Source organism: Arachis hypogaea, chromosome 5, assembly GCF_003086295.3.
Source record: "Arachis hypogaea cultivar Tifrunner chromosome 5, arahy.Tifrunner.gnm2.J5K5, whole genome shotgun sequence".
Taxonomy (NCBI): Eukaryota; Viridiplantae; Streptophyta; class Magnoliopsida; order Fabales; family Fabaceae; genus Arachis; species Arachis hypogaea.
The window spans coordinates 76646664-76661458 of NC_092040.1; the positions used below are offsets into that span (position 1 = coordinate 76646664).

The 14795-nt window shown below is 36.0% G+C and overlaps 1 protein-coding gene across 2 annotated transcripts; it reads left to right on the forward strand.

Moving 5' to 3' along the window:
* Nucleotides 1-4968: 4968 nt before the first annotated feature.
* LOC112801669 (uncharacterized) lies at nucleotides 4969-6881 on the forward strand. Of its 2 annotated transcripts, XM_072237303.1 has the most exons (4): nucleotides 4976-5135; nucleotides 5229-5572; nucleotides 5712-5803; nucleotides 6431-6881. In XM_072237303.1, exons 2-4 carry the CDS (start codon nucleotides 5233-5235, stop codon nucleotides 6713-6715), a joined length of 717 nt encoding a protein of 238 aa, XP_072093404.1. In that variant the 5' UTR covers nucleotides 4976-5135; nucleotides 5229-5232; the 3' UTR covers nucleotides 6716-6881. The 2 variants fall into 2 exon arrangements, with proteins under 2 accessions (XP_025700329.1, XP_072093404.1); XM_025844544.3 differs by having other exon boundaries at nucleotides 4969-5572.
* Nucleotides 6882-14795: the final 7914 nt, after the last annotated feature.

Genomic DNA, 14795 nt, shown 5'->3' on the forward strand with positions numbered 1-14795 from the left:
TAGCCCAAATGGGCATCTGCTTGCTTGTTGTGGCACGCCAATTGATTAACGTGGAACGCTTGCAACATTGCTTCAATTCATGTCCCAAATTATGCTTCTGTTTTGCTTCAGTATGGGATGTCACAAAACTGGCGTGGGACGTGAAACTAGGGTCATGCGTACGCATGATTTTGCTGAAATTACCACTTGTGCGTATGCATGGAGGCATGCGTACGCATGAGTTCACTTATTTTGAGAATTGTGCATACGCATGGGGCATGCGTACGCACAAGTGCCGTTGGATGCCAGTACCTCCACGTTGGACCGCATAGCTTCCAGGCCCAAATGGGTTGATTTTGGTCTTTGGAAAAAGAGTGTTCTTGGCTTTCAAAGCATGTCCTTCCCTCTAAAGCGTGTCATTTGTTCTTTTGATCCTTGTTTTATTTTCTACACTTATCAAAGCACAAAACAACTCCAAAGAGCATTGATTAAGGCACGAAAAGTCTCAATTAAAGCAAGAAAAGTCTCTATCTTGAATTTAAGGAAAGAAATGTTAAGAACATAGATAAAAAACATGAAATTCCTAATAAAAACACTAAATCACTACCACTATTTAAAGAAATAATAACTGAAAGCTAATAAAGATGTGCATGCATCATGGATCTGTGGTGCCATCATATATGTCCATGTCGAGACTTTTAAAATTCCTGGAAACCTTAGCTAGCATGATCTCCTTAGAGAAGGAGTCATCATTTCCCAAGAAGAGCAGATCTCTTTCTTCTCGACTTCCTTTACCTTTCAAGTCAGTCTCTAATTTTCTTAGTTTATCTCCAACCTTTCTACTGTCATGCATTTTCCTCCGATGTTATCGTTTGAATTCTCTTTGTCGCTCCAACTCGATCTCTAACTGCTCAAATCTCCCTTGATGACCATGGACGAGTCCCATGATCTCAGCTGCATTCTTGTCTTCCGATCCTTTTCGGAATATGAATTTGGGAGCTCCCTCTTTGTCCTCGATGCTCCCTTTTGTTTCTTTTAGAATTGCGATGGATAGAATGTGCTCGGTTACCATTGCGATGAAATCCACTCTTGGATCCTGAATTAAACGCAGTGCGTCCATCTTACTGTGGGTCCTCGCCATTATCGAAAGTTTAACTCTAGGTTCGTGGCAACGGCACCAATGTTACGAGGCATACCTGAAATGAATTATTGGTGTTTTGGACTATTGAAAAGAGGTCAGAAATGGGACGAGGTTGTTATGGTGTGGCTTCGTGTTAACTCTAAATAGTGATGGAAGTACCTATAAGAAATTCCGATACTTAAGTTAACAAGAATTTTAGATTAGTGAATTGGGATTAAGAAGTACCTGAATTTGATGAGGTGTTATAGAGGTGAGTGCTGACTTGTTTACTACTTCTGAATCTTTTCTCTTGTAGTAGCGGGTGGTTTCTTTCTCAATATTTGAAAAGTAATTCTATGTAAAAGTGGTTGCCTGATCTGTGTATAACATCTGAAGTAGTGGGGTGACCATATTATTTGTTGCGCAAGTTGGATCGGGCAGGGTCATGATATTCGTGCCCCAAGTAGGTTGGATAGGTTAATCCATATGGCATTTTAAAATTATCTTGGATCTAGGTGGTTTTCAGTGGGTCTAACTAAGTTTTCGGCCATGGCTTTAGTTTTTTTGCCATAGTATGAACAACTTTTAAATTTCTAAATCAAAGTAGTCTCAACAATTCAATAATTGGTTTAGTTTTCAATACTTTTGTTTTAACAGCAGCAAATATTTCATTTTTAATTGATCTCTAGTCGTTTATGTTTAGCATCAAAGCTAACGAGATGGAATTATTAGACAAATTTTATGTTGAACATTTGTTGGATGTGACTCCATAACTAGAATCATAATTAGACACTACACCAAAATTATAGTTGAGATTCTATATATTACCAGGTTCAATAACTTCACCACCTAATGACTTTAATTACCATTCTAATCAAGGTGAGTCAGCATGTTTACGATTATGGGAGAATCCATTTTTTGCCTTCAAATCAGTCAGATGTTTCTTTCTTTTCGTTGGAGAGTCAAACTTTAAGTTAGCGTGTAGTTATCACGTTCTTCCTTTTGTTTCATTGTGTTTGTGTTTAAGGAGACAGGCTAAGTATTATTACAAGACTTAAACGGCATATTTACGAGAACAAATATGCTAAATTATTCTTATTAATTACTTGTAAAAATTGATAAATCCAAAATGAAACATCTAAACTATTGGAGTGTGTGTGTTTGAATCAAAGATACCATTAAAAAAATTATATCTCTTATATCTTTTCATAAAAAGTAATTTAATTTCTATCGATCTAATCGTTAAATTACAAGAATTTATCGTGAAAATTGTTTGTACTAAACTTGTAAAATCTGAAGATCAATAGAGCTATAATCTAACACCTCATATTGATATCAATGTTCGTTCTAAATTTTTATATACCTTTAATTTTTATCTAATTAATAAAAGGTACATCATATATATGATTTTGAATTGACATGCATGAAATTTTATAGACATGATCTATAATATATTAGCTTTAAATTCAAAAGTGAATTTTATTTAAAAAAAAATAATTCCGATAAAAGACTTTTTAATGGTCTAAGATTTTGTTTAACTTTACATAGATGATATTTAATTATTATATATAAATAAGCTTCAGTATTGAAAATAGAGAAATAGTAAGTTTTGAGCTGTGACACGTTAGACATATGGAATCACCCTTGCCAGTGCTTAAGCTATGTGGGAAAATATGAAGATGATCAAATGTAAGGGAAGGGTATCATCATTTGAAGCACATATATAAAGGTACTAAAATGGATATTATTGTCATTTTGGTTTATATATGAAATGTCATTCTCAATACATGTCACCCTTATACATGACTTGGAATATATATATATGAGTCATGAGTGTGACACCTTTAATATGTTGAATGAATAGTGCCAGCTATAGTCGAGAGATAGAGGACTTTGTTTTTGTAGATGCCACAGAATCTTTGAAACAAAAGCCATTGACATTATTTTAACTTTGCAAATTTACATTATGAGGCCCCAACCTTTATCAAATTAATCATTTTGGGCTTCTTTTTCCATATGGGGAACATCATTGTATTGATAAGTTAAATTTCAATTAGTGCCATTAAAATGATGAACCATTGTTGCGTAGGAAGAAAGTCATCTAATACAATAGGAATTGGTAACGGCGAAGCCATCATATTAGTTCTTGACTCCAGCAATTTACTACAATGTTTTGTAAGAAGAAGAAATTCTCCATCAACAATTAATCATAATTGCCAAATGTGGCACATGAATATCTTTTAGCGTTTGAGGACAATCTTTTTGTTAGTTACTTATTTTATTTGGATGATAAGGGCATAATGTGAAACATGCATCATTAGAAGAGAACACCCCAGACTGAAGCATCCAGTAAATGGGCTTGTAGAATGAGTAGTTAATTAAGTTAGACGTAAATTCAACCATATTATTGACCAATTTGAGTTGGTCGAATGATTAGCTCACTCGTTCAGTTAAGCAAGGATTAGGAGTTCGAATCTCGTCTTATGTGTATAATAATTTATTGGTCAATGACAGACCTTTAAATAAAGTTTAGATTTGCAATAAATTAATTTTTGACCTATCAAGTTGAAAAATACTATGAAAAAAAAAATCAACCTGATTATTTTATTTAGCCGTCGTTTACAATCAAACTAATTTTGGAAATAACGTCATATCTAAAGTTTAAGTTCAAATTTAAGTGGCCAAAAATTTTTTGGATCATAATAGCAAGTTTTCAGGTCTAGTCACGAACACTTCTAACATTATAACGAATTGCATAACTATAATATCAAAGAATAAATTTTACTTATTACACTCCTTGAACTTTGATGAAATTACAATTCACACCAAACTTATTAAAATATTGCACTCTAGCTATACTACATACACAAACAATTCTTAACAACTATTATCTTTTTTCCTTTGCCCTGTTTTCTCCATGCATTTTTAAGTTTTCTACTTAATTTTACAAAACTAGTTAGTAAATATTAAGATATAATTAAAGTTTGTGTAAAGAGATTATATCAAAATTATTTTTTCTGTACTAAAAAATTGCAGTCCACGAAATTATATAGTAAAATTCATATTGAAATAAGCATAAAAAAATTATGCAAAACAAACTAAACGTAAAAAAAAAATGTTAAAGTTATTTGTTGTATGTTTGGCTATATAACAAAAAAATGGGTGGAGTGCAAATTATTCTAATAAATTCATGATGAAATGCAATTTTGATAAATCTGAAGTGTACAAGTGTAATTTACTATATTCTAAAACTGTAAGGCATATCCTTGTCTTCAGGTTGACGCTAGTAAACTACAAATAAATATATATTTGTTTGTTTATTGATTAACACTTGAAATGCTTTGTGGTTGCATTGTTAAACTAACAAGCCTTCACTAGCATAAAGGAAAAAACTAACAAAAGGGAGAAAAGCAAAAATAAAGCTAAAAGGAAGCATCCCCTGCGATGATATGAAATGGAAGCTTTACAAATTGGAAAATCAATCACAGCAGAAGCCTCTCTAATGAGTTGTTAGAATGAGAAATAAAGTGCCCTAATAATAAGATTGGTTATTTAACCATGTCTAAAGGGTCATATATATCCAATCAACTTGAGTGTTAGAAGTGATTAGATTATTTGTCCGTTTTGGAGGCTTAGAATCTGTCTTTTGCATGCAGCAATTTATTGGTCAACGATAAATTATTAAATGGAGTTTTCATCCATCACAAATTAGTACTTGATTTGTTAAATTGGGAATACCACGGGAAAAAAAAGGAATTATATATATATAAGATAAATAAATAAACTGGTCCAAGAAGCTAAGGAGAGAAGGGCCTACACCTTGATGACAATCACGTTCATATGGAACAAATCAAGGACCCCAACAAAAAGATTGAAAAAAATAAAAATAAAAAGGAACCAACCAAGAGCTAGAAAATGGTGATTAGAAGAAAAAGGAAAAAAAAAAGTGAAAGAGAAATTAAAGGCAAAGAGAGAAATGAAACTATGTCCCAGCAGGGCAAATTAACATTCATTTTATCAAATACTTCTCATCAATGTATTATTATTGTTTGCTTAGCTTGCTCTTGCTTTTGCTATTCTATCACTTTATAATAATAATTGGTGCCTTCTCTTAACTCTGTTTCAATAGACAAATGGGAAAGAGAGGAACAAGGTTACCAGGCTTTTGCCTGAACAGAATTAGGCCTCATGCTCGAATGCGATCGCCCCCGATAATACAAGAAGCCAAGAAGAACGATGACTCGACCACGAAAACCGGTGATCAGAATACAAAGAATGAGAATTCTAGCGGCAGTTGTGAGGAGACACCAAAGGAAGAAGCGAAAGCCGGGGTTGTAATTGGTCGGAAGATTATGATTGTGGTTGATTCTAGCCTTGAAGCTAAAGGTGCTGTGCAATGGGCTCTAACTCACACGGTTCAGAACCAGGACAAAATTATTCTTCTTCATGTGATCAAGCCTTCTAATAAACAAGGTGCAAACACAATTGATCATATCGTACCATTGTCTTGTGTTTTGTGTTTGTTATTTTGTTAAGTTTGATTTAATTTTGCTATTATGATCGAAATGACCTAAGTATGGTAGTGAATTGACTCATGCAAAAATTGTGGCAGCCACTGAAGTAGAATCCAGCAAGGAGAGAGCTCCAAGGGCTTATGAACTTGCTTGTTCTTTTAAGAGCATGTGCAATGTGAAGAGGCCGGAGGTGAGTTCATCAGTTAACTTGTTTTTTACGAGACTCTAATTGATAACAGGAATATATATATATTTATTAGAGAATGAAATTATAGACACTTTTGTCTTTTTCTTTCAATATCTTGTATTTCTATTTGAAAATAATTAAAAAAATCTAGACACTTGGTATATTTCATTACCTCTGACATTTAAAATTTTATTCACAGAATCAGAAATACATTCAATACCGTCGAACATTACCGACGAAATTTTTCTTATACTGTTACCTTTGGATTTAGGGTGAAATTAGATACAATTAATAAAGTACGATTAATTTAGGTAACATTGAATTTCTTGTTCGAAGTACAAATCAAGATTACACACTTTCTATGATGATGCTGGAAAACAATTAATGTTAATCATTGAGGCATGCGTTTATACCAAAGTAAAGTCCAATTGGTGACATTGACATAATATGATTTATACAAAAAAACAACATAAAAAAATCATGTGAGTGACATTATAAAAAATAGGAGTAACATACAAATATTATCCGTAGAAAAATGTTACTTGTACACTAATATCTTCTCCGGCAACAAAAGAGGTATCTTGAATATAACTAGCCTAAAGATTTGGAATGAATGGAATGTTAGTGCAGGTAGAAACAGAGATTGCAGTAGTAGAAGGGAAAGAGAAGGGGGCGAAAATAGTGGAGGAAGCGAAGAAAGAAGGGGTGGGGCTTCTAGTATTGGGGCAGAAGAAGAGGTCCACAACGTGGAGACTAGTGATGATGTGGGCAGGGCAGAGAGTGAACGGTGGGGTGGTGGATTACTGCATTCAGAATGCACATTGCATGGCCATTGCTGTCCGCAGAAAAAGCAGCAAGATTGGTGGCTACATGATTACCACTAAGCGCCACAAGGATTTCTGGCTCTTAGCTTAGTAATTATATGAACATATGCATGCACGTGCTCACCTTCATCTAAGAGTGTACAATACATCATTTTAAAAGAAGAAAAAGTGCTAATGTCTACATACATATTGTGTTTGTCTCTGTACATGTTAAAAGTGATGTGTAATGAGAAATGCAAAAAAGAGATTGTTCTTTATTTTTTTTAATTGTCTTGAATAAATAATTATCGACATCATTAAATCTATTGATAATTAATTGGTGAAAACTCATAGTTATAGTTGTGTTTATGTAAAGTTGATAGTTAAAAGCTATTAGATGATAATTTAGTCAAACCTGTTAAATCATTTAACGGATCTTAACTATCAACTTCATATAAAGATAATTGCATTTGAGTTTCACCTAATTAATTTTACTATGTTGTCAATGTAGAGCAGTTTTACACATGCTTCTAATTATATAATATTACATCAGTAAAAATAATTATCATTTACATTTTCCCATGAATGGTCATCCAAAAGAGCAAATGTGATTGTACAACTGTGTAAAACGTTTTGCACATTTAAGTATATCAAAATTTCTTATTTTTTTTAAATTTAAAAAAAGTTCAAACTAACTTTGCCTATGTTGCACCTGCGGTACATAGCTGGTCCCAAGTTCGAATAAAGGAGGAGGGTTGTGTTAGGCCTTCGACAGCCAACATAAAATCTTAGTTGAATCTTCATGACATGGATTAAAAATGTTATTGCGCTAAAGTTAGGTCGTTGCCCAGAAGCAACGCGCTGTATGGCTTGCGTACAGTGTCAATTGAGTAAGAGCCGCTTTATCGGTGCCTGGATGTAGTATTAAATAAAAAAGGATTCCCACATTTTCGTGAACAGACGAGGGTAAATAAGCTAGCTCACAAAGAAAAAGATAAAGGTAAAGATCCGAGTGACAGAAGGTTGAGATTTGGGATATGGAACATAGGCACTCTAATAGAAAAATCTATGGAGATAGTGGATACCATGACAAGGAGGAAGATTGACATCATGTTCCTACAAGAAACAAAATGGGTCGGCGCGAAGGCTAGAGAGTTGGATTCCTTCGAGTTCAAACTTTGGTATACATGAAAGGTGAAGAAAAGGAATGGGGTAGGTATTATCGTGAATAAGCAGTGGAAGAAAAACGTAGTGGATGTCAAGAGGGTGGGTGATCGGATCATCTCTATCAAACTTCTGGAGGAAAGGGGTACTTTTCATGTGATTAGCGCCTATGCACAGCAAGTGGGATCGGATGAGCAACACAAAATAAGGTTTTGGGAAGATCTAGAAAGTTTGGTTCAAGACATACCTTCGGGAGATAAGATTTTCTTAGGAGGAGATTTAAATGGTCATGTTGGAAGAGAAATGTCTGGGTATGGAAGTATTCACGGAGGACATGATTTCAGGGCAGTCAATACAAGGGTAAAACTATTTTTGACTTTTTCTCAACCTTTGACATTCTCATCGCAAATATATATTTTAAAAAGAGAGACGAAGATCTTATTACCTATAGAAGTGGCATGATAAGCGCTCAAATTGAGTTCTTCTTATTGAGGAGAGTCGACCGAAAATTTTACTTTAATTATAAAATTATTTCGGGAGGGAGTTTAACAACACAATATAGGATGCTCGTCATGGATTTTCTTGTTGAGCAAAAATTGAGGAAAAGACATCATACGAAAAATTCAAGGACGAGGTGGTGGTGGATGAAAGGGGAGGAAGAAAGAAGTTTCCTAAGACAGGTAGGAGAAGAGATAAAGTGGGAAGCGGGTGGAAGCGCAAAGGAGATCAGATGTGGAAGAAGATGGCAGAAGTTATTAGAATAATAGCAAAAGAAAATTTTGGTGAATTTAGAGAGATATGACCAAGGGACAAGGAGTTTCGGTGGTGGAATGCTAGTGTATAAGAGTAGATAAAGGCAAAAATGAGTGCTTTAAAGAGTGGTCTTTGTGCCACAATGCAGGTAATTAGGAAAAATATAAGGCGGTTAAAAAAGCGACAAAATTGGCTGTAAGTGAAGTAAGAACGAGAGCATATGAGAGTCTCTATCAATCTTTAGGCATGAATGAAGGAGAAAAAGGTATATAGAATCGTAAAGAGCCATGAAAGAATAACGAGAGACTTGGATCAGGTTAAGTGCATAAAGGATAAAGACGGTAAGGTTTTGGCTCAATATGAGAAGATCAATGAAAAGTGGAAGAGCTACTTCTACAAGTTATTTAATGAAGGACAAAAGACTCTTCCGAGCTATGGTCGGTTATGCACGAGGGAAGAAAATCAAAACTTCGAATACTATCGAAGGATTCAAGACTTCAAGGTAAAAGAGGCTCTAAAGTGGATGAAAAATGGCAGGGCAGTAGGACCCGATTCCGATTGAAGTTTGGAAGGGCCTTGGAGAGAAAGGCATCAGTTAGTTAACCAAGTTTTTTAATGAGATTTTAAGGTCAAAGAAGATGCCAGATGAGTGGAGAAAGAGCACCAAGGTACTTACATACAAGAATAAGGGAGATATATAGAGTTGCAAAAACTATAGAGGGATCAAATTCATGAGTCATACCATAAAGTTATAGGGAAGGGTGATAGAATAGAGGCTGAGATAAGGGACATAAGTAAGAATTAATTTGGTTTTATACCAGACAGATCCACCACTGAAGCTACATACTTGTTAAGAAGGATGATGGAGAGGTATCATTGTAATAAAAGGTATCTACATATGGTGTTTATTAATTTCGAAAAAATATACGATAAGGTGTTAATGGAGGTCATATGGAAGGTATTGGAAAGCAAGAGAGTAAGGATCGCATATATTCGTGCAATTAAAGACATATATGATGAGGCTACAATTAGTGTGAAGACTCATGGTGGTGTGACAGAAGACTTTTCTATTGGTATAGGATTACACCAAGGATCATCCTTAAGTCCATACCTTTTTACATTAGTCTTGGAAGTACTCACAGAGCATATCCAAGAGCCTATGCCATGATGCATGCTTTTTGCCGATGATATCGTCCTTATGGAAGAGTTAAGGGAAGACCTAAATAAGAAGTTGGAATTATGGAGAGAAGCTCAAAAGTGTATGGTCTAGGCATAAGCTGTAGCAAGACGAAATATATGAAATGTAAGTTTGGCCGGCAAAGGGAAAACCCTAATATAGAGGTGAAGATTGGAGAAAACATCCTACGAAGAGTTAATAGTTTTAAGTATCTTGGGTGCATCATACAGGATAATAGAGAGATTGAACAAGATGTAAATCATAGGATCCAAGCAGGTTGGTCAAAATGGAGGAGTGCGTATGGTTTCATATGTGACAAAAAGGTGCCTTTAAAACTTAAAGGTAAATTCTATTGCACTTCTATCAGACTGGCTATGCTTTATGGTTCAGAGTGTTGGGCGGCCAGAAGAGAGATGAAGATGAAGATGGATGAGTGGTCATACGCAATTAGATAGAATAAGGAACGAAGATATAAGAGAGAGAGTTAGAGTAGCACCTATTGTAAAAAAGATGGTAGAATCGTGTCTCGGGTGGTTTGGACATGTGAGAAGAAGACCGACAAAGTACTCAGTCAGGAGGGTGGACGAGATGGAATATGAACAAGGGGTGAAAGGCAGAGGAAGACCTAGGAAGACCATCCACGAGGTGGTCAAACAAGATCTACATGTAAATGGTCTCTCTGTAGACATGATACATGATAGAGCTTAATGACATTGTTTAATCCATGTTGTAACACCCATTAACACAGCGCTTGACGAATGGACTTTTGCCGGTAAAGAATTTCACAAAAATAATCGCGTTGTAAGTATAGCTTCTAAACCAACAAAAATCCTTTCGTACAAAAAACTTGTTTGTCACTAAAGCAAACCCAGTAAAATTTATAACCGAAGTATTTAAACCTCGGGTCATCTCTCAAGGAATTGCAGGGAAGTATGATTTATTATTGGTTATGGAAAAGTATCTTTTTGGGTTTTTGAAATAGGGAACAAGGAGATAAATTAGCAATAAAGTAAATTAATTATCATGAACACCCTTGCAAGGTATAAGAACCAGAAATCCCATCCTAGTTATCCTTATCAGGTGTGATGAGAATTGTTTATTGCTCCGACTTAGTTAACCCTTACTAAATAGAGGAAAGTCAAGTGGACTAATCAAGTTGATTCCTCAAGTCCTAGTCAACTCCTATGGAAAGACTAGCTTTAGAGGGATCCAAATCAATCAGCAAATTCCAATTTTCAATCAACAGCTGAGTTTGATAACTCAAGTATCACCAATTACTCAACCAAAGCCAAAAGGGAAAAAATCCAAATTATTTATATCATAAATAAAAGAAAGCAATCATAAATCTGAAATACCTCAAATTATATTAAATATAAAATCAAATCTAACATGAGAATTCATAAATCAAAGTAATAGAATAAGTAAAAATAGAAGAGAAACCAAAGTAAAGGAACATTGAACCTGGAATGAAGAAGAAGTTAGCCTAACCTTTAAGAGGAATCCTAATCCTAAATCTTAAGAGAGAGGAGAGAGCCTCTCTCTCTAGAAAAACTACATCTTAAACCTAAAATTATGTGAATGAATGTTGTATCTGATGAATGGATTCACTTTCCCACTTTATAGCCTCTAATTTGTGTTTTCTGGGTCGAAAACTGGGTAAAAAAATAGCCCAGAAATTGCTGGGGGCGAAATCTGCCACGCTGGTTTTTTGTCACTGCGACGCGTGTGCATAAATCACGCGTGCGTGTTGCCTAGCTGTATGGCCACTATGGTAAATTATATATCATTTCGAATCCCCGGATGTTAGCTTTTCAACGCAACTGAAACCGCCTCATTTGGACCTTTGTAGCTCAAGTTATGATCGATTTAATGCGAGAGGGTCAGGCTGGACAACTCAGCAATTTCTTCAATTTCTTGTATTCCTTCCACTTTTGCATGCTTCCTTTCCATCCTCTAAGCTATTCCTGCCCTGTAATCACTTAACAAACATATCACGGTATCTAATGGTAATAAGAGAGGATTAATATTAGCAAATATAAGGCCAAAGAAGCATGTTTTCAATCATAGCACAAAATCAGGAAGGAGAATATAAACCCATGCATTTTGTATGAACAAGTGTATGAAAGATTGATAAAATCCACTCAATTGAGCACAAGATAAACTGTAAAATAGCGGTTTATCAATCTCCCCACACTTAAACATTAGCATGTCCTCATGCTAAACTTAAGAGAAACTACAAGAGTTAAGAGGAATGGTAGGATGTATGAAATGTAACCTATTTATATGAATGCAACTACATGCAAAATGCTTTTACCTACATGGTTAGGGTAAATAAAATTTTCAAGAACAGACATGAACTGGATTTCACTAATTCAAATCATAAAATGAAGTACAAATAACTTGCAAGAAGAAAGTAGCTCATGAAAGCCGGGAACAAAGAATCGAGCATCGAACCCTCACTGGAAGTGTATACACTCTAATCGCTCAAGTGTTTAAGGTTCGATTCTCTCAATTCTCTATTAACCTTGATTTCTAAGACTTGCTCTTCATCTAACAATCAACAAAAATTTAATGCACATATACACATATCAAGAGGTCTTTTAAGGGTTGTAACGGGGTTAGGGTCAAGGTAGGATTGTATTTGGTCAAGTTGACTAAAATCTGAATCCTTAATTAACCTAAACTTTCCACCTAACTTAAGACAATCCATGTAATTACAATGCAAGATCTAACTGCCTATTAACTATGTTTACCACATATTCATGCATCCCAAATTTATGTACAACTCATATGCATTGATATTATTACTTTAACTTGGGGCATTTTGTCTCCTTTTTATTTATTTGCTCTTTTTCTTTTCTTTTTTCTTGATTTTCTTGTATTATTATTTATTTTCTTTTCTTTTTTTTCTTTTATTTTCTTGTATTACTTTTTTTTCTTTTCTTTTATTTTTCCCAATGCATATGATTAAGGTATTGAATGCATAAATTATGAGTTCTAATTCACACTCCATTCAAAAATTAGTGAATTAGTTCTTTTGGCAAGCGCGCCAAAATTATCACCAAGTAATAACCCACAGTGGAGTGGAATCGTATCCACAGATATTGGCAAATTCAAGTAGTTTTAATTGGTTGATGAATTAGTCAAGCGGATCAATAAGATTGTGAAGTGCAGAATTGTAAATGACATAAATGTAAATGACTATAATATAAAGAAAAACAATAAAGTGCAGAAACGGAATTTGCAGAATGTAAAGTGCTGAGTCATAAATGACTTGAATGTAAATAAGAGTGGGGAATTGCTGAATGTAAAAATTAAGCTGTAAAGAAATGGATAGATAAGAATGGGGAAGTGCATTGAGATTGGAAGATGTTGCCTATTTAGATCAAATCTAGCTTATATCCTCTTCAATCATGCAACTCATTGACCACTTTGCAATCATGATTGATTGAGCCCCAATACCTTGCTGACTCAATCTCTCAGATCTTGATCAATAGCCAATTCCTTGGTCTAATTGCTCATGAAGAGAGATATGCTTGGTCCCTGATTATACCACACACCCTTATAGGTCCAGGTAGAGGGAGGATTATATGTCACATATCCAAACACCAAAATCTAGATTCTACTCAGGTGTGAGAAGGGATTTCAAGCATGGTTTCATGTTTCCTTTCCCAAGGTTCCCATGAAACCCAATTGCATTCAATCTTTTTCCCAAGATAATTGAACACTAAACATTAAGAATGAAATTCCTTCTAGCAAATCAAAGAGAAGATGAAGAGAAGAAGAATTTCACTATTATCAATCCATCAAGTACAACAGAGCTCCCTCTCTCAATGAGAGGGAAGTTAGCTACTCATAGCTCAAAAAATACTCAAAAGTGAAGTGTAAAAGTGGATCTAAAACTGACTGCTTAACCTCCTTCTTCAGTACTCCTTGAGGGTATTTATACTACTCCTAGTAAAATAAAAGAATTAGGGGAAAATTACATTTTGCAGGGAAAAGAAAACACTCAATAAGCGTGGCTTTTCAGCTGGTGTGTGGCTTGCACTTTACTCGTGTGTCACGTGCCCTTCATTTCTAGCTTGGCGTGCCACACCCAATCCTTCAAGTGGCACGCTCGTCCCTTTGTCAACCTTGGCGTGCCACGCCTTCGAACTTAAGTGGCACGCCATAGTGGAATTCTTGTGTTGGCGTGCCACGCTTTCGAACTCAAGTGGCATGCCCTTTGCCTTTTTTCACTTTTCTTTGCCTCTGGAAACTTGAACTAGCGTTCCACGCCCATGGTCTGGCGTGCCACGCCCTTGCTCTATGCTTGGCTAAGCTTCTCTAGAAGGTTGCACTAGCGTGGCACACCCAGGGTCTGGCGTGCCACGCCCTTTTTGTGAGTGAGTGGTTCCTCTGTTTGGCGTGCCATGCCACGAACTCAAGTGGCACACCCCAATGCTTCTTTGTCCTCTGAATGACACTAGCGTGGCACGTCTGGTTGCTCAAGTGGCACGCCTAAGTGAAAAATGGTGAATGGCGTGCCACGTCTTCGATACCAAGTGGCATGCCCCATGTAATTGGCCTCCTTCATCCTTTCTGGAAACTTGTACCAGCGTGCCACGCCATGCTGCTCGAGTGGCACGCCCATGCATTTGTGCACTCTTCAAGCTTGATGTGCCATGCCTGGGTTCTCAAGTGGCACGCCCAAGTGACTTCTTGGAGCTGGCGTGCTACGCCTTCGACACCAAGTGGCACGCCATAGTGAGGTTCTTCTTGAGATGGTGAGTTGGAGTGCTACGCCCCTTTGCTCAAGTGGCACGCCCATAGTAGTTGATGTGTCAGGCGTGCCACGCCCAACCTGGCGTGCCACGCTCCTTTTGTGTCCTCCATTTTGCTCTCTGGAATTTTGTACTAGCGTCCCACGCCCAGTCCTTGGCGTGCCATGCCCATATGCATGCTTGGACTTCTTCTCTGGACTTTAGTACTGGCGTGCCACGCCTAGCTGCTTGTTTGTCTTCTACCCATTTTTGATGCCTGTTTCACTTGAAATTCAGCACAACTCATCTCAAAGTAGTGTACCATAATATTCATCAAATAATGCATGAATTGTACT